The sequence below is a fragment of the Esox lucius genome, chromosome 9 (assembly GCF_011004845.1).
Source record: "Esox lucius isolate fEsoLuc1 chromosome 9, fEsoLuc1.pri, whole genome shotgun sequence".
Lineage (NCBI taxonomy): Eukaryota > Metazoa > Chordata > Actinopteri > Esociformes > Esocidae > Esox > Esox lucius.
Window position 1 is genome coordinate 3160557 of NC_047577.1, and position 20258 is coordinate 3180814.

Here is a 20258-nt window from a genome sequence, read left to right on the forward strand (position 1 = left end):
GTAATATAAACGGCTCCATTTTACTGCACTTTTGGCGATCGAAACCTAAAATAAATTTGTACTGAAGGACATCGGTGGGACGCACGACCCTGAGGCTTTGCTTTGAAATTGCAGCCCAGTGTGACCCAAACGAGGTTGTGTTTTCCTTGAATGTACTTTGAGGTGAAGACAATTTTGTAACAGAAAGGGGTTATATTAGTTAAAACAGTAACAATGTGAAGTTAGAACTACCCAAGTCTGCATGCTCTTGTCTGCTAGTATTCAGGAAATATATTTGAAATACGAAGATCACAAAACTGTAGTGTCAAGATTTTTTATTTACGTATACCTATATTGAAAACTGACCACCATTAAGTTACTGTTGAGCAGGGAAAATCAAAAATTAGTAAAATAAATTCCAGAACCAGATTACATTCAATCAAACCTCATAGTTCTGACTGTGTTCTCAACAGTATGCTACCGCGGACGTGAACTTACAGAAACCAAACAATTAAATCACATTTAGTGGCAATTCAAATCAACCTTTCCATCTAAACTAATCAGAATGCCTATTTTTAATCACATTCTCCTTTCCTCACTAATTGATCTTGCAAAACTCATCTCACAGACAGAGCAAGAGTAAGGTTTCTCTTCAATGTGTATCTGGTAGTGTTTCATTAAGTAAGCAGGGATGAAGTGCATCCAAACCTCTTGACACAGTCAGAGCAAGTGTGCGGTTTCTCTCCAGTGTGTTACAGTGCTTAACAAAATTTAGCTTGGCCATTTTAAAAATTATAAAGAGATATTTGTGAAATTATTTAAATCATGATATAGCTATAGTGAATAGATACATATTTTATTGTGTGATGTAAACATTTCACACAGGCTCCAAGTCACAGTGAGTTTCTTAGCACCGTGAGAACTTCAACTCAAACAGAGAAAATGAAGTGCTTTTGAGTCAGACAATTGAATGAAAATGTTACTATTACATATAATTAAAAACATATTATTTTTGTAAAACAATCATTTCAACTCATCATATGGACATAAAAACAAAATACAGCATTGAGGAATTATTATTTTTTTAAATAGTAAAACACTAGTATTATATACTTCTTTTAATAACCCTCACCAAGAAAATGAACATGAAGGACTAATGTATTTCTAACTACAGACTCCTAAACTTTGATTTTGGCCCTCTATTTCAATGAAATAGCTAGAAAGAAGTACTGAATATTAATGTGGACCCTCTACAAATGAAATTCTCGAGCACCAACAGTTAACATCTCCACTACTCGTTGTGCCTCTTCACAGGGGAGGAAGAAGGATCGCAACAGCTGTTTTCCTGGATATAGATTAAGCCATAGATATAGATATTATTGATGAGTCCAATGCTCCAAACCTCTCAGAGTACATGTAAAATGTAGTCAATGCTCTTAGCCAGAGCGACTCACAGTAGTAAGTGCATATGTTTTTATACAAACATCTGAACCAGAATCAAAACAATACTGGCATTGAAAGCCCTGTGTTGACCGGCCCCTTTAACCATGCCAGTATGGCCACTGAGGCCCCTCTAGATCACTTTCAACTCTAGGTAGCCCTATTTCCATAGGCCTCTCCACTCTGACCAAAGGCATGAATCTATCTCCTCTAGGTGCTGGCCTGGACCTTCCGGTCTTGGGCAACTGATTTGGTCTGGCTGTGCTGGATGACTGCTTGGGTCTGCCTAGCTGGCGTGTCGGTCCGATGGGCTTGGGACCGTGGGTGCGCTGGTGCTGCCTGAGCCCCTGGAGATAGTAGAAGCTTTTCCCACACTCCTCACACTGATGAGGTTTCTCCCCTGTGTGAACTCTCAGATGAACCTTGAGGTCAAACTCTCTGAAGTAGCTCTTCCCACAAACAGGGCAGAGATGGCTCTTCTGCCCGGTGTGCGTCCGGAAATGGCATGTCAGTTGGGATTGTTGCTTGAATCTCTTTCCGCACTCAGGGCAGAGGTGGGGTCTCTCTCCCCTGTGAGCACTCTCATGCTTCTTGAGCCCTTCTTCTGTGATGAAGCCCTTCCCACACTCAGAGCATTGATAGGGCCTCTCTCCAGTGTGCATTCGCATGTGGATCTTAACGTAGTAGTTACTGCGGAACCTCTTACCACAGTCGGGGCAGGGAAATGGTTTCTTTACATTGTGCGTGGACTGGTGCTCTTCTAACCGAGCCTTCTCAGAAAACTCCTCACCACAAAGAGAGCAGAAGAAAGAAGTCTTCTCTCCAGCATTGTGAGAGTTCATGTGTTTTTGGAGAGACTGTAAATCCGGGCATTTCTTCCCACAAACAAGAGAGTTGTAGTTCTCCTGTGCTGGGGTGGTGACGTGGTTCTGATTCTCCTGCTGGTGTTCAGGACCTTGTGATGTAGAAGGAGCTGCCAGACTAGTGGACAACAAACTGGGGTTCCCATCTGCTAGGAGAATAAACAAAGTTAGAGAGGAATGCCCTTTGTAGTCATCATTGTTTCTGTGTTAATTTTACCCTAAATATTCTCCCTCCCAATTTCGTAATGTCCAATTCCCAATTACTGCCTTGCCTCATTGCAGCAGCTCCTTCTAACTTTGCCGCGGTCATTGTTTCATATGATGAAAAGTTGTCACAATACCACAAACATGGCTGGCATCCTTGATACATTCTTAATAGAACATTTACAAAAAAAACTTAAACTGAGAAACAGGGTGAACATCAATGTTCATCTGTGTTGTCATATTAACTGGGTTAAATTCTGATCTCGTTCTACAGGCTAATTGGCATACGAAGACAGTATTCCTGCATTCATGGAGATCACATTCACGCTCAGTGCTGTACAAGCCGGATCACAAATTAAAATTCTTGCAAGGAAGCGGCAAAGCCTAGAAAAAACATGATCAGATTGAATCATCGTCTCTAAAATGACTATCTACACTCTCTCACCTCTGTGTGTCTTCATGTGCGTTTTCAGATTCCCCGGCTGAGTGAATCCCTTCCCGCACAAGGAGCAACAATACGGTTTCTCTCCGGTGTGTATTCTCATGTGCAGCTTCAGTTTGGACGCGTCGCAAAGTTCCTTTCCACAAGTCTGGCAGCGGTGAGTCCTCTTGCCTCTCCCTCTGTGCTGTCTAGTGGCTAGGCCTCCCGCTTCTCCAGAGAACACACCCACACTCCCGTCTGAAAGAAAGACCAGTTTGGCCACACAGGCTGCACTCACATGGTGCCCTACTTAATGGTGTACTCACACATACTGCCAAAAGGGTTTGCTGTGTTTACTCATTTACTTACCAGGATTTCAAGGTCATTACGCTGGCGAGGGGTTGTGTAAGGCACATCGTGGCAATGCTATATAGATGGACTGGTCCTTACCTGTGTGCTCCTTTAAGTGTGTCTGGAGTAGGTCCTTGCTGTTGAAAGGTGTTCCGCACACATAGCAGCTGTAATCTAGGTGTGTCTGCAGGTGTAACAGCAGCTCGTATTCCCGGGGAAATCCCTCTCCACATTTGAAGCAGCAGCGGTTGTTAAACCTCTTGGCTTTTGGCTGCTTCGGTTTAGACTCTTTTCCTTTGTTTCTCTGTTTCGTGGGTTTTTTCTGAAGTGTTTTGGGAACTCCTGATGTAGAGGAAACACTGCCAAAAGTCTTTGCTGTGTGAAATAAATTGTGTAAAACATGTCATGGTCCCAAAAAAGGCAATGTCATGGTCCCAAGCCCCCTATAACTTTTTTTTAGAGCACCACTTTTACTAGACCTCTATGTGTAAGTGATAGGGAACCATTTTAAAACACACGTTAGTTAACAAAGCTACAACTGAATGTTTTCTGGTAAAAATCTAGATTCACTTACCAAGACGAGGAGGAGGTTTCCAACTGACATCATCTTCTTCAGAATTACCCAAACTCTCAATGTTCACATCCTTTTCCTCTTCCTGCTCTTCTTCTTCCTCCTCTGCCTCTCGGGTCTTGGGCTGTGGGGTCAGGACAGGGCTCTGGTCATGGCTTTGGTCCAAACTCTGGCTCTCTTTGGCTTTAAGGCTGGACTGGTCAGCAGGATCCTACAACAAGAACAAAACAATGGGAGTGCAAATACATTTTATAGGGATGGCATGCACTTAGCGCAAAAAATTTTACCTATTCTCTTACCTTCCTAATAAGTGATGCTGAAAGACTCCTCCCCCCGGTGCCATAACGAGGGCCTGAGAGAACAGGGATATGTGGGGTGGGTTCTGCTATGGGCTTTCCAGGGTGCATCTGTTGCATGTGAGACCTGATGCCAGCTCGGTACCTGTAGCTCTTCCCACAATCATGGCACTGGTAGGGTTTCTCTCCGGAGTGGACTCTCAGGTGCACCCTCAGGTCAAACTCTCTGGCGAAACTCTTCCCACACAGGAAGCAGAGATGACTCCTCTCTCCTGTGTGGATCTTGAAGTGGCAGGTCAACTGGGACTGCTGCTTGAAACACTTCCCACAGGCAGGGCAGCGGTACGGCCTCTCACCCCGGTGAGCGCTTTCGTGCTTCTTGAGCCCCTCTGCTGAAAGGAAGCTCTTATCGCACTGGGCGCAGTGGTACGAAATCTTACCGGTGTGGATCTTCCGGTGGATTTTGATGTAGCTCTTGCTGGAGAATCTCTTGCCGCAGTCTGGGCAGGGGTGAGGCTTCTCAGGCTTTTCGTGGGAGTGTGCTATCATCAGGTGGTCGTCCAGAAGACCCTTCTGGGAGAACTTCACTCCGCAGAGAGGGCATTGGTAAGCCTGGCTCTCGCCTGTATGAGCTGTCATATGCATCTGTAGCCCAGAAAGAGTTTGGCAGTCCTCACCACAGCGTAAGCATCTGTGGTTCTCCTTGGCTGTGTGATTGTCATGGTAATGTTCATTGACTTCCATTGGCGTAGAGGTGTTGTTATCACGGTACTGGTCAGGGACTCTAATTGTAGGAAGCCTCTCTACAATATCCGGCCAGAAACTGGGGTTTCTGACTTCACCTGCGCAAGGAAACAATGTGTGAGATTAACAATTGTTAAGGCTTAGCTAGACACAGACCAATGCATAATGCATGCTATACTGACATCTTCTGCCACCCCTGGGACCTCTTACTCCCAAGCATTCATTTAAGAGTAATGGACGCTTTCTTGACACTTTCTGCCAACTCTGGGACCTCTTTTACCCAAACATTTATTTAAACAAAAAACCAGTGACTAACATCTAAAATTCTGATTTTATTAACGTTTAAGCTGAACAACATCTTTTGACAGCACAGCCCCTTAATTGGGACCAAGTTCTCACCCTTGTGGACACTCTGATGTATTTTTAGATTTCCTTTCTGAGCGAATCTCTTTCCACACACAGAGCACTGGTACGGCTTCTCCCCAGTGTGTATACGCTCATGCATCATTAGTTTATGTGCATCGGACGCTTCGTAGCCACATGTTAAGCAGCGGTGAACCTTCTTGGTTTTAAACATGGCCGTCCCGTCAATGTGAATGGTCTGGTGTAGCAGCATGTCGTAAATACGGGAGAAGCCCTCTCCACATTTGAAGCAGCGGTGGGTCATCTTAGCGTTCTTTGGCTTCGGATTCTTCTCCTTCAGTTTCTTTTCTTTCTTTGTCTGCTTTTGTTCTGGATTATTTTTCGGTTTGCTCCCCTGTTCCGGTGCTGCTGAGGTAGAAGGTGCTCCCTCGCTACCTTGGCAGGAGTTAGGACTCATTCCTGTGGGGAAAGAGAGGGCGGGGGGTCAGTTGGCTCTAGAGACACTATTTCCACCTCTAACATTCCCGTCTCAGCTGTTGTCTCTGTACTCTGCAGGGTGCCATGTGGGGGGTACTCCCCGAGGAGCAGTAATTTCCCCCACTCCCTGAGAAGCAGTCATATCCCCCACACCCTGAGGAGCACTCATATCCCCCACTCCCTGAGGAGCACTCATATCCCCCACTCTCTGAGGAGCAATTAGGGTTAACTGTCTTGCTCAATTACAGCTTTTTTTCCTCCTTGTCCTTGGCTCCAGCCACCTTACTTAGTGATCAGAGCACTGGACCAGTAACTGAAACATTGCTGGTTCGAATTCCTGTGTCAACAAGGTGAGAAATCAGTTACGTTCCCTTTGAGCAAGGCACTTAAGCCTAACTGTAAATGTAGAAATGTACACAAAAGTTTTTTAGCAGAGCTTATTATCCAAATCCAGTTTCAGTGCTGCATGCAGACATTTTAATACACAGAGACAGACACACACCAAGATAAGGAGTATCCCAACTAGCTTCTGCTACTTCTGAATTCATCAGATCACCAACATCCTCCTGCTCCTCTACCCCTTCCTCTTCCTCGTCTTCGTCCTCCTCCTCCTCTTCCTCCTCCCACTCCTCTACTTCTTCTTCATCTTCATCCAAATCATCATCATCATCATCCACCTCCCCCATCTCCTCCTCCTCTACAACATGACTGTTCATCCCAGGCCTCCAATTGTCCTCCTCCTGGCTGTGTTGAGGGTCCAGGGACTGACTGTCAGGATCCTGGCATGAAAACAACAGGGAAGCATAACAACTGTAAACCCTCTTCAGCGCAACCGTTTAAAAACCTGCCATCGAAAATTATGTTAAATGTTCTCTCTTGTAGGACAAATGTGTCATTATTTTCCTCCTACCCTGTTGATCTGCGATGTAGTGGAGCTTCCTTTACAGCCAGAGTGATGAACAGACTTTTTTTCTGTGAGGATAGATTTGTATAACAAGTGAGATCACGGCACCTAGTAGACAAACTCAGCAACTATTACTCATTATTGATTCTTCTTTATTCGTGATTGATTCTTGATTGGGGCTCTGCCTCTACTCACTGAGTTGAGCTGATTCCCAGTCGACTTCTTCCCCGTCAGAATTAATAAGTCCTCCGACTTCCTCTGCATCACACGTCTCTTCCTTTTCCACCTCTTTTTCCTCCTGACTCTCCTTCTCTTCCCCCTCTTCAACTTCAGCCCTCTCCCCTTCAACTTTGGCTTTAAGTCTGAGTGTTTGGCAGAGGGTCTGCAGGTTGTCGGACAACGTCTGTGGCGGTGGTATGGTCTTCCCTTCACGATGGACCGCCCACCGCTGGTGCACACTCAAACTTCTTTTCGTGACAAACGTCTTCCCACAGTCTGGGCAGACATACAACTTCTTCGCTGCGTGAATGCTCACCTGTGCCTGCAGAGCCGACGCCGTTTTTAAATGCTTCCCACGTTCTGAGCAGCAGCGAGCCTCCTTGGCTGTGTGATTGTCCCCGTGCTGTTCAGGCTCTGCTGCAGATGGCGAGGGACTCCCCTCCACCCGCTTGCCTTGTGTCTGTTGGCACTCCGCTTTTAAGCTCCCAGCGTCTGATTTGGCTCCTGCATGCAGCAGCTGGTGTCTCTTCAAAGCCGTGTAGAAGGTAAACCTCTTGTTGCACACTGAGCAGGAGTAAGGTTTTTCTCCGGTGTGCAGTTTCTGGTGTTGTTTAAGGTAAGCTTTCTGAGTGAAGCCCTTCTCACAAATGGGACAGGAGTAAGGTTTCTCTCCTGTGTGCGAGAGCTGGTGAGCAGTCAGGTTACCTTTCTGGGTGAAGCCCTTGCCACAGACAGAGCAGGAAAAAGGCTTTTCGCCAGTGTGCAGAAGCATGTGTTTGTTCAAATTGCCCTTTTGGCTGAAGCTCTTCTCACACACAATGCATTTGTAGGACTTCTGCCCGATGTGTTTCAGCTCATGTAATTTCAAAGTGTGCAGATAGGTGTAACTCTTCCCACACACGGAGCAGGAGTGAGGCTTCTCTCCAGTGTGCGTCAACAGGTGCCTGCGTAGTTTGTAGGCACTAGAAAACTTTCTACCACACTCTGGGCAGCAGTTCTTAGCTCGTTCAGGATCACCCGTTGCGGATGGGCTGCCCTCCCCGTTAGAACAGTGAAACTGCTGGTGCGTTTTCAGATGTTCCTCGCGAGTGAAACTCTTCCCACAGTCAGGGCAGAAGCACGGCCTCTCGCCCGTATGAGTCAAAAGGTGCCGTCGCAGTTTTGACGGACAGGGGAACTCCTTGCCACACTCCAGGCATCTGTAACTCCTCCTAGCTTTTGGACTGGGACTGGCGTTCTCTCCTGAGTGTGCCGTGTGCCGGTGTTTTCTTAGGTAATGCTGGGTAGGAAACTCTTCTCCGCACTCCCTGCAGCGGTTCGCGGTTTTGTTCGTTTGGTTCTCTTCTGGTCCAGGTTCTCCTGAGGTAGAGCTGTCAGAGTGATGGCCGGAACTCTCTCCTGTCAGGGATTTAAGAAGACGGAAGTCAGGCGCTAACTCTACGTGTTCATGTGGACCTCAAGGGGTGCACACTAATTCTTCTCCTAGCTAGCACATCAGTGGCTCTAAAGCGCATTCAGCCACCTTGACTTTTCCACATTTTGTTATGTTACAACATAATCAATGCCAAACCAAATAATTAAATCTGGAAATTGTTCTGAATAAATAAAAAATATAAAACAGAAAATAATTGATTGGCTGAAGAAACATTCAAAGTATATCCAGAATAAGGTTCTTGAAAAAAAAATTCATTGGAAGGATTTAAGATCTTTTCCAAATAATTAGTATTCACTGGAGCATAGTAAGGTCCATTATCAAGACATGCAGAGAATATGGCACAACCTGAATGTTTCATGGACATTCTAAAATAAAATGAGCCACACTGAACTGGCTTAAAATATGTCCTGGAGTGGCCCAGACAAAACCCGGACATTAGTCACATTGAGAATATTTGGAAATTTGCAGTTTACCAAAGCAGCTTGAGAAATTTTGAAAAGATGAATTGGCAAATATTGTCCAAATGTGCAAGGCTGGTAGAGACTTATCCAAATAGACTCATGGCTGTAATAACAAACAAATGTGCCTTTACCAAATAGACTCATGGCTGTAATAACAGACAAATGTGCCTTTACCAAATAGACTCATGGCTGTAATAACAGACAAATGTGCCTTTACCAAATAGACTCATGGCTGTAATAACAGACAAATGTGCCTTTACCAAATAGACTCATGGCTGTAATAACAGACAAATGTGCCTTTACCAATTAGACTAAAGGGGTGAAAAAGGGGTGAATATTTATGTTTTGTATTTGTAATTAAATGGGAATTTTTTTGATTTTTCATGTTGACTTTGTGTTTATCAGTGGCCGGATAATGAGTTTATAATGTGTCAGTATCAGAATCAGTTATGAGGTGAGTCAGGGTTACCAAGCTTCAAGTCCCCACCGACTAAAATATCTTCTTAATCAACGTACCTCTCGATTTTGGATGGTCACTGAAGTACTCGACGTTTCCCGGAACCATCCCTGGACCACTCGCGACCTGGTTACCATGGTAACAGTCAGGGCCCAGGTTACTTGACTGGCTCGGCTGGGGTTCATCAAAACTCTGAGCAAAAGTGAGAGTACAGTTTGAGATAACCCTAGTTATTTTTTTCGTTTTAATTTAACCTACTGACTTGATGAATATGATATGTATTATTCCATTGTATAAGTGACCATATAGTGAAGAACAAGCAAATGGAGAAAGAAAAGTTCGCCAGGACAGAGACAAGTAACTAACGTTGGTTAGGTATATAACGCTGCCTAACATTATATTCTATCGAACTACTGCTGTTTATGATTATGGGAAAGACAGACACAAGTCTGTTTAAGGACAATTAGATAACTTTTGCAAGCTCGATCACTTCTCACCTCATACATTGTGAGCCGATGCCACAATGTTCTTCTCCAGCAGTAACAAGCGTTGAATGTGTTGGTAATAGAAACCACAGCAATTTCGCAAAAAAAAGGCTAGGCTATCAAAGCATATTGAGCTTGCTTCTCGTTCATGGTCTCGCACCTGTCTGGTTAAACATTTCCATAACTACTTCATAGCAGGGTGTACAGTGAAGGTATCTAATTATCTAAGTCCAGCTGCAATGTTTTGGTAAATAGCTAGCTAGGATATCTAATTATTGAACTGAACTGACTGAAACTACTTCCGGGGAACAACTAGCCACTTTCAAAGATGTTAGCATGATGAAGATAGGCAGGAGGTAATTAGTGCTGGTAGGCTGATGCGGAACTGTGCGTAAGCTGCCCATGAAATCAAATGCATACTTAACGTCTGAAATATAATATTGTAATTTAATTACAATATTAGGAATTATTGTTTCAGTTACCTAACACATTTGCGCGAATAAATTTTTTTGCGTTTAGACTTAATTCTAAAATCCGATCTGGAATTGAGTCTTCCATAGTCATAAATATTTGTTGTGCATCCGTAGTAATGTTTAGGGTTATGTCTCGTTGCAGACACAAAATTCAAGATCTCGGAATATCTCCCGTAAATCTCGCGATATTGCGCCAATGCGTTCAAACCCATTTAAAATCAGCGTCGAGCCTTGCGTATTACCCGGAAGAAGACATTTGATCAATACCCCAATACGGACTAAATTAATTATTCGTTAGTTTCCTTATTCATACAGAAAGGGAAGAATGGGAGGATTTCAAATTAACTGGTTAGTTAAAAATTCGGTACTAGGTTATGTATTCAAACGATGTAGTAGGCTAGTTGTTACAGGGAAAGGTTGCATTTCCATTAGCTATGAACTTGGTCTTCAGACTAGCTCATAACGTTTTAGCTAGCCCTCATCTAGCGCTTGCTCACCACTGAAACGAAACTCTTCAAAATATATAATGAAAAAATTCAATTATATTTTTGTCAGGTACCGACTGGTGCCGGTGGATTGGCAGTAACTGGATATAATGAACTCAATCATGTTTTTACTTAATGTTTATGTTAGCTTGCTAGCAAACAGAATTAGGAATCAATTTGCAGCTTTACTTAAATTACAAGTCCTCTTATATTTCGTGTTTCTTAAAGGTCACTCTTTTTATTGACAATCCCTAGATTTTCTGTCATCGGTTGGATCTATTTTTTTCTACTGTAATTTTCAAAATGGATTGGTTGTTATATATAGGAACCAGTCCTATCAGATTAGTTTTGGGCTTTTAGGACTTTTATATGAATTAATAGTGTGAGATTTCTACTAGAATTCCATTACAGGACTTTCATAGAAAATAAGAATCCTATAGGATTTGCTTACAAAATGTTCTGTTATTTACACAGAAACACCTAACAAGCTGTTCCACTGCTCAGTCCACATTAAGATGATCCTTGGAATTTGTGTCCTATGATGACTCATATATTAATGTTTCCTGAACCTCCTGGTGTGGAGGGAGAGAAGACTAAATACACACAGAAAAGAGACATTTTGCATTTGTGACGTCTCCATTCATAAATAATTAGTTATTGTTTAAATAGTTATCAATTTATGTTCCAAGTCATCTGTGACACAATGAGTTCAGACAAGGAAGTGCTGATGGATGAAATCGAAAAGAGTTTATGGCACTTAACAGAGGACAATTTACGCTACCTATGTGAATGTAGTGGAATAGACGGACCCGAAGTTAAAGGGATGAATCATCGTTTATTACGGCGTAAAGTCATGGAGGAAATGTGGACCCACACGGAGTCGATGAAGTCAGATGAACATGGGATGTCGTGGTTACTCCGACTGATGGAGAACATGAGAAGGATACTAAAGGGTGGATGTCCTATCCAAGGGGATGATGAAGATGATCATACTGCTTACTATGACAAAACGTGGGATGAGGGAGGAGTGAAGTTGCCTAGCCACAGACTGAAGGAATCCACTGCAGAGAGGCAGACACTGGCACAGAATGTAATCAATGTGACTGTTCCCAACTCAATTGGTATGTTTCTTGAACCACATGCGTCTCTAAGTGGAGAGAAACCACATGTGTGCTCTGAATGTGGGAAGGCATTCAAAATGGCAGGCTGTCTGAAAAGACACCTGAGAACTCATACTGGGGAGAAACCGTTTGTTTGCCCTCATTGTGGGAAGGCTTGGAGTGATTCCGGAAACTTAAAAAGACACATGAGAAAAACTCACCCAGGAGAACACGTCATTCTAAAGAGGCAGGCTTATCAGAGGGGCACCCCTTTAGGAAACGTGAATATAATGCGGGACAATGCAGATTCAATATATTCATATTCAGTCACTTTGGAAGAGCAAGGAATGTCTTTTTTGGAGGACTTAAGAAACACACAGGTGGATGGTAGCAATGCAGCCATGAGACCCAGCCAATCAGAAGAGGTTAAAAAAGGTCTTAAGGAGGCTGTAAGCTGTGACATGAAGGACAAAGATTGGTTGGCTAGCAGGGGACTTAAAGAGGAGCCTTTGAGTCCTGGCAAATCCAATTTGAATGACACTGTAGATTGTGATGTCATGGACAGGGATTGGTTGACTAGTAATGGACTGAAGGAGGAGTCTTGGAGTCCCGGCCAATCCAATGATGGTGCTGCTGCAGACTGGAATGAAAAATGTGACGATGAGGGAGGAGCTAGGTGGCCTAAGGAAGGGGTGGATGTGGAATCATCTCCAGTGAGGAACACCTCTGTGCGGAGGGAGTGTGGTGTGAGTACTTTCTCAGTCTTTAGGTCTTGTGTTTCTCAACAGTCCTTCCTTAATCACAGTAATTCCTGATTCCCCGAAATCCTTTTATAAATGCATTGGTTTAGAATATTCAATGTTCCCTTGAACTTTCACTTACATTTTTTTTAGAAGTTCGGATAATCTCGGATGAAGAATAAAGAAAAACTAAGATCACCTTTGTAATCAAGGATAAAGAATCAAGAAAATCATTTTGAAATCCTCTTGTAATTTAATGTAATTTTCAGTGTTTCCAGATTTCCATGAAATATATAAGAAATTATTTATCTACTTACAAAATTGTATTAGTATGTTAAAAAGTAGATTTTCTGTTTTAGAAGGGTGTGGGTGTATCTCAGTTGCAGGATATGGTCAACATATACCAATCATCAAAAATATTAATGTGAGTAGACCATTGAGTGGCCAGTTAAGTTTTCACAGGACCACTGATTGGCCTGTTTACTCTTCTCAGTAGTTTGACATCTTCCTTTGGTGTTCTTTGATATATTTTTCATTGGGGTTTTTTGTGTTATTTTTATTTGTGTTTACATATTAAGAATAATAAATCAAAAACTGGGAAATTCATTAACATGTAGGAGAGCAATTCCCACTCTGATTAATAACCTTGATTTCCAGGACAAGCTTAGCCAGTCTCCCTCCACCCTCCCGATTTCCCCGAGTCACGCCTCCCCCAGTAGCTCCTCACTGCACGGTCCGAAGAGAGGGCCTGGGCAGCTGGGTGACTGTGAGGAAACACTGTGGAACACTGGACATATAATTCAAAAGACAAATGACACAGGAGAGAATTGTTCTATGTTGTATCCTCCTGAAACCATCTCAGGAAGTAGGCCTAGCTCTCATATCTGTGATCACTGTGGGAAGGATTTTGTCTCTTCTACAAATCTGAAAACACATTTACTGTATCTACGTGGAGAGAAACCACACATGTGCTCTCTATGCGGGAAAAGGTTTGTTCAGACCAGCTGTCTGAAAAGACACCTGAGAACTCACACTGGGGAGAAACCATATGTTTGCCCCTGTTGTGGGAAAGCTTGGAGTGATTCTGGAAACTTGAAGAGACACATCAAGAAAACTCATCCAGGACAAGAAGTTGTTGTGAAGAGGCTGGCCTATCAGAGGAGTGCCCCTTCTGGAAATGTGGACGAAATGTGGGACGACATTGATTCAGTAGAATCAGGAGAACAGGGGGCGTCTTGGTCATTCCGACTGAAAGAGGACACCAGAAGGATTCCTCAGGAAGGTCGAAGTGCATTGATGAATCACAGCCATGCTGCTGCTGCTGCTGCTGCTGCTGATGATGATGATGATATTGGAGACAATAAAAAACCAAATGAAGAGGAAGGGGCTTGGGTACCTAGCAACAGGATGGAGACCATACCTATGAGTCCCAGCCAATGTGACGATGATGATGAAGCTGATGACTGTGACATGGAGGACAGGGATTCACTGACTAGCAGCAGATTAAAGGAGGAGTCCTTGAATCCCGGCCAGTCCAATTATGCTGGTGCTGCAGACTGGAATGAAAAATATGACGATGAGGGAGGAGCTAGGGGGCCTTGGAAAGGGGTGGAGGCGGAGCCATCTCCAGTGAGGAGCAGCGCACAGCAGAGGGGGAGCGCTGTGAGTATTGTTCCGGTCTTTAAGCTCTGTGTTTCTCAACAGTCCTACCTTGATTACTCTCCAGAAGTAGATTGTGTTTCTGCAAAGGTTGGAGGTTTGTGTTAAAGCCCCTCTCACCCACCTCTGGTGATACGGGTTTCCATGGCTGCAACATATTAGCGAAACAATGTAATTGCGGTGTGTTCAGATGTGGGCTCGACAGTATGACGTGAAGCATTGAGTGTCATATTTTATTTAGTCCTTTACGGAACAGTTGTTGACCTCATGACTGTACATTTTCACACTCAACTAAATCTATCTTTTATTTCCAGGACAAGCTTAGCCAGTCTCCCTCCACCCTCCCGATGTCCCCGAGTCACGCCTCCCCCAGTAGCTCCTCACTGCACGGTCTGAAGAGAGGGCCTGGGCAGCTGGGTGACTGTGAGGAAACACTGTGGAACACTGGACATGAAATTCAAAAGACAAATGACACAGGAGAGAATTGTTCTATGTTGCATCCTCCTGAAACCATCTCAGGAAGTAGGCCTAGCTCTCATATCTGTGATCACTGTGGGAAGGATTTTGTCTCAGCAACCAATCTGAAAACACATTTACTGTATCTACGTGGAGAGAAACCACACATGTGCTGTCTATGCGGGAAAAGATTTGTTCAGACCAGCTGCTTGAAAAGACACCTGAGAACTCACACTGGGGAGAAACCATATGCTTGCCCTCATTGTGGGAAAGCTTGGAGTGATTCTGGAAACTTGAAGAGACACATCAGGAAAACCCACCCAGGAGAGGAGGTAATTGTAAATAAGCAGGCCTATCAGAGGAGTGACCTTTCTGGAGATGGGAAGGAAACGTGGGACAACACGCATTCAGTGGAATCAGGGGAACAGGGGATGTCTTGGTTACTTAGACTGAAAGAGGACACCAGAAGGATTCATCAGGAAGGTGGAGGTACACTGACGAGTCACAGCCAAGCTCATGATGATGACGACATTAGAGGCAGCAATGAGAAAAAAAACAGAGAGGGAATAGCTGGGTTACCTAGCCACAAACAGGGGGCCATGCCTTTGATGTCCAGCCAATGCGATGATGATCCCAGTGCAGACAGCGATGTGAAGGACAGTGATCGGTTGATTGGCAACAGACTGAAGGAGGAGCCCTTGAGTCCTGGCCAAAACGATTATGTTGATATTGCATACTGTCATGAAAAATGTGACGATGAGGGAAGTGACAGGCGGGCTCGGAGCGTGTGTGAGACAGAGTCATCTCCAGTACGGGACCCCTCAGAGCAGAGGGGGAGTGGTGTGAGTATTGTCTGAGGCTTTAAGTCTTGTTTCAGATGTTTTATTAAACACAGAAACAGCCATGGACAGGGCATACGCCAAGTAACAACCAAATGTATATTTTGTTCCCGTCTTTTAGCCGTGTTTTCAAGAGTGTTTCTTTGATCACACTTTTTTACTCCTCGCCGTCCTTTTATAAAAGCATTGAAGGAGAAGATTAAAGGTTCTTCCGCTTGTACTTTGACCTCCAATGTTTTTTGAGAAGAAGGCTGGATTATTAAGGGTTATAGGAAATTCTTAATAGCTAGTCACCAAAGTTACAAACGAAGGGGAGGAAGCCAATAGGCCATAAAGGGAATCCTATTCACGATAGATAGTCCATACTTCACTCTGGGTTGTTTTTTTATGAGCAACATTAAGGGGGGGCTTTGTGGGCAGGAATTCACTTTGACCTTTATTGTTTTTGCACATACCAGTTATAATTACTCAAAGATGATCTGTGGGCAGAAGAAATATGATTGGTTCAGACGAACACCCAATCAAAATGAAGAGGAGGGGGTGCTCATTAACATTTCAAGGTGGACCCGAAAGAGCAAGTGAATGAAATCTAGACCAGAACTTCACTGCTGAATGTTAGCTACATTATATCACATTTAACACATAAGAAATGTTCATTATTATTCACTCTTTCGCAGATGTTAGCAGAGTTGTGCGCTCCTTGATGTAATTTGAAGCGTTCATGAACACCGCCTCCACTCCCTTTCGATTGGGTGATCACCTGTACTAATCACATTTCTTTCTGCCCTCAACATGTTGGAGTAAGTAGAACGGGTATTTGCAAATTTGCACTTTTAGTCCATGACGAGGCCTGGTCTGTGTCTGCCAAACTGGCCCTACAACAGGTTCTTGGTTGTGAGAGGGATAAACAGAGATCATAGGCTTCTGAGGAAATAAAGGGTGGTCTTTGTTTAATATTTTGCCTAAATCAAAAGTTTCTCATGAACCAAGTTACCACTTGCATCACTGACCTCTGAGCAGGTCTTGCATTTGCGTTAGCAGGTCTTGCATTTGCGTTAGCAGGTCTTGCATTTGCATTAGCAGGTCTTGCATTTGCGTTAGCAGGTCTTGCATTTGCATTAGCAAGTCCACCATCTGGACAGATGTCTTACATAAAGACAAATATTGTGTGGGGTGATAAGTATCTGTAGGAAATAGACTACCTGGAAAAGTGTCAATATCAGTCCTGCCTTTTGGTATCTTTTTTTACTTTATTACAAGACTGTATTTTTGTGGTAGGCATTGAAAGAAAAATTGGCTGTTGTTTTTTTTCTGGAATTTATCTCAAAGCATTTGGCTACAAATAAGAGAACTGGATGTCAGGAGCCTTATGTAGATATGAATCAATAGAAATTTACTTTTTAAAGCTAGATTTTCTCTGGGTACTTAAACATTTCAGTACAGATATGAGTGATTCACTCTGTCTTTTATTTCCAGGACAAGCTTTCCCAGTCTCCCTCCACCCTCCCGATTTCCCCGAGTCACGCCTCCCCCAGTGGCTCCTCACTGCACAGTCTGAAGAGAGGGCCTGGGCAGCTGGGTGACTGTGAGGAAACACTGTGGAACACTGGACATGAAATTCAAAAGACAAATGACACAGGAGAGAATTGTTCTATGTTGCATCCTCCTGAAACCATCTCAGGAAGTAGGCCTAGCTCTCATATCTGTGATCACTGTGGGAAGGATTTTGTCTCAGCAACCAATCTGAAAACACACTTACTGTATCTACGTGGAGAGAAACCACACATGTGCTCTCTATGCGGAAAGAGATTTGTTCAAACCAGCTGCTTGAAAAGACACCTGAGAACTCATACTGGGGAGAAACCGTACAGTTGTCCTTGTTGTGGGAAAGCTTGGAGTGATTCTGGAAACTTGAAGAGACACATTAGGAAAACCCACCCAGGAGAGGAGGTCATTGTAAAGAGGCAGGCCAAACTGAGGAGTGACCGTTCTGGAAACGTGGAGGAAACGTGGGACAACATTGATTTAATGGAATCAGCAAAGCTGGGAATGACTTGGTCATTCCGGCTGATAGAGGAGACCAGAAGGACTCATCAGGAAAGTAGAGGTGCATTGCTGAGTCCCTGCCAAGCTGATCATGATGATTACGACGCAAGTTGTGATGAAATGCCAAACGGAGAGAGAAGAGCTGGGTTACCTAGCAACAGTGTGGAGACAGTGCCCATGAGTCCCAGCCAATGCGGTGATGATCACAGTTCAGACTACGGCAGGAATTCGTTGACCAGCAGTAGACTGAAGGAGGAGTCCTTGAAATCCAGACAATCCAATTATGATGGTGCTGCAGACTGGAATGAAAAGTGTGACGATGAGGGAGGAGCTAGGTGGCCTTGGACAGGGGTGGGGGCGGAGCCATCTCCAGTGAGGAGCAGCGCACAGCAGGGGGAGAGTGATGTGAGTGTTGTCTTGGTCTTTAAGGCTTATTTTTCACAACAAAATCCTTCCTTGATCACGCTCATTCCTGATTCCTCCAACTCTTAGAAATGCATTGAATAAGATGATTCAAGTGTCTTCCTTGTAAACTTCAACCTTTAAAGGTTTTTTGAGAAGCCCATATAATGCAGAATGATAAATTAGGGAAATACTTTTGAAATCACCTTTAATGATTTGAAGTGACTGTTCAAGTTTTTCCGGTTATCGAATTACGTAAAATATAAGTGACTTACATAATTAGAATGTGTTTAAAAAGCCTCTTTCTTATGTTGGGTGTGGATGTGCCCCAGTAACAGAATAGGGTTGGCATATACCTTTAATTACAAATATTCATGTGAACAGACCCCTAATTGACCAGCTTGTTCTTCTCAATAGTTTTACATTATTTCTAGTATTTTAGAAATGGTCTGTTTGAGATTTAAGTTTGAGGGGTTTTTGGAAGTTCTTTAAACATCACTTGTATTAATACAAGTATTTTCCACCTTGATTAATTCTGTCTTTTGTTTTTACAAACGTTGCCAGCTCCCCTCCACCCTCCCGATGTCCCCGAGTCACGCCTCCCCCAGTAGCTCCTCACTGCACGGTCTGAAGAGAGGGCCTGGGCAGCTGGGTGACTGTGAGGAAACACTGTGGAACACTGGACATATAATTCAAAAGACAAATGACACAGGAGAGAATTGTTCTATGTTGCATCCTCCTGAAACCATCTCAGGAAGTAGGCCTAGCTCTCATATCTGTGATCACTGTGGGAAGGATTTTGTCTCTTCTACAAATCTGAAAACACATTTACTGTATCTACGTGGAGAGAAACCACACATGTGCTCTCTATGCGGAAAGTGTTTTGTTCAGACCAGCTGCTTGAAAAGACACCTGAGAACTCATACTGGGGAGAAACCGTATGTTTGCCCTCGTTGTGGGAAAGCTTGGAGTGATTCTGGAAACTTGAAGAGACACATCAGGAAAACCCACCCAGGAGAGGAGGTAATTGTAAATAAGCAGGCCTATCAGAGGAGTGACCTTTCTGGAGATGGGAAGGAAACGTGGGACAACACGCATTCAATGGAATCAGCAAAGCTGAAAGAGGATGCCAGGATACAGGAGGAAGACAGAGGTGTAGTCATGAGTCACAGCCCAACTGATGAGGATGTTGTGTTATCCTGCAAAATGGGGGACAGGGAATCGTTGCCCGTCAACGTTCTGAAAGCGGAGCCCTTGAGTCCCAGCCACACCGATGATGTTGACACTGCAGGCTGCAAAGAGGAATGGGACGAGGAGGACAGGGATTGGTTGGCTAGCGACTGGAAGGTGGCTGCGGCTTTAAAGAAGCCAGAGCAGAGCGTAAGAGGCCTGTGTATTTAAGCTCCCAGTCAGAATGAAGCTGCTTTATACAAGACGGCGAGAAAAACGACATGTTTAGCACACCAGTGCTGCAGTCATATGTAGATGTGCTAAAAATGTAGTTTACCATATCGTTGAGTCAACTTTGGTTTTCTATGTTGTGTTTCCAACACTACTAAAACAGTGAGTAACATTCCTTATTATTTCATCCTTTTACAGGTAACTGTCCAACCAAATGGTTTTTTGTTAGGGGTTTTCCTCTGAGGATAATTTTTTATTGATTTTGAGTGTCAGTATTTTAAAATAAAACAGAACAAAATATCACTGTACCATTTATAATTCATGACAGCAAGAGAATCGTTTAGGGGTTTGAATACTTTTGCTAGGATCTTTAGTTGATAGTGTGTTTGGCAAGCGAGTTTACATCCCTGATTCATTAAGTGTATTTTGTGTAATTTCCAGGACCCTCCTTACTGGACCCAGTCTGCCCGCCCACACTCCTCTAGTGGTGCATCTCCTGGGACAGCCTTACTGCTGGATCTGAAGAGGGTTTCAGTGAGGCTGGTCGACTGCAGAAAAATGCTGGTGCCAAGGGACCATGTAACACACACGCGTACAGAAAAGTGTCCTTATAGCTCGTCTAAAGCTGAACAACACAACAAAACCATCTCAGGAAGTAGGTCTGGCTTCCATATCTGTGATCACTGTGGGAAGGTTTTTGTCTCTGTAGCCAATCTGAAAACGCACTTACTGTATCTCAGAGGTGAGAAACCACATGTTTGCTCTTTCTGTGGAAAGAGATTTGTTCAGACCAGCGGTCTGAAAAGACACCTGAGAACTCATACTGGGGAGAAACCATATGAATGTCATCATTGTGGAAAGGCTTGGAGTGATTCTGGAAACTTAAAGAGACACCAGAGAAGAACTCATCAGGAGAGAAAGTCCTCAGCAGATCAGCATCCATAACATAAGGAAACTCACTCGGAAGATGTCCACCATATCTGTGAC

The 20258-nt window shown here is 43.7% G+C and overlaps 3 protein-coding genes across 4 annotated transcripts; 2 read left to right on the top strand and 1 right to left on the bottom strand.

Annotated features, from left to right (window-relative positions):
• Positions 1-307: 307 nt before the first annotated feature.
• LOC105029846 (zinc finger protein 91) lies at positions 308-10077 on the bottom strand. Of its 2 annotated transcripts, none has more exons than XM_010903402.3 (11): positions 9683-10077; positions 9245-9377; positions 6809-8230; positions 6620-6681; positions 6212-6488; positions 5269-5691; positions 4129-4967; positions 3833-4040; positions 3358-3633; positions 2932-3165; positions 308-2431 (listed from the first exon to the last, which is right to left on the bottom strand). In XM_010903402.3, exons 1-11 carry the CDS (start codon positions 9689-9691, stop codon positions 1521-1523), a joined length of 4794 nt encoding a protein of 1597 aa, XP_010901704.2. In that variant the 5' UTR covers positions 9692-10077; the 3' UTR covers positions 308-1520. The 2 variants fall into 2 exon arrangements, with proteins under 2 accessions (XP_010901704.2, XP_010901705.2); XM_010903403.3 differs by having other exon boundaries at positions 308-2428; positions 9683-10076.
• Positions 10078-10510: 433 nt separating this feature from the next.
• On the top strand, positions 10511-12713 carry LOC117594895 (oocyte zinc finger protein XlCOF8.4-like). Its single transcript, XM_034294355.1, has 2 exons — positions 10511-12474; positions 12622-12713. The coding sequence occupies exons 1-2, from the start codon at positions 11308-11310 to the stop codon at positions 12631-12633; spliced, it is 1179 nt and encodes a 392-aa protein (XP_034150246.1). The 5' UTR covers positions 10511-11307; the 3' UTR covers positions 12634-12713.
• Positions 12714-12833: 120 nt separating this feature from the next.
• Positions 12834-20238, top strand: LOC105029854 (zinc finger protein 91). Its single transcript, XM_034294350.1, has 6 exons — positions 12834-12892; positions 13126-14130; positions 14442-15425; positions 16899-17873; positions 18435-19250; positions 19713-20238. The coding sequence occupies exons 2-6, from the start codon at positions 13303-13305 to the stop codon at positions 20214-20216; spliced, it is 4107 nt and encodes a 1368-aa protein (XP_034150241.1). The 5' UTR covers positions 12834-12892; positions 13126-13302; the 3' UTR covers positions 20217-20238.
• Positions 20239-20258: the final 20 nt, after the last annotated feature.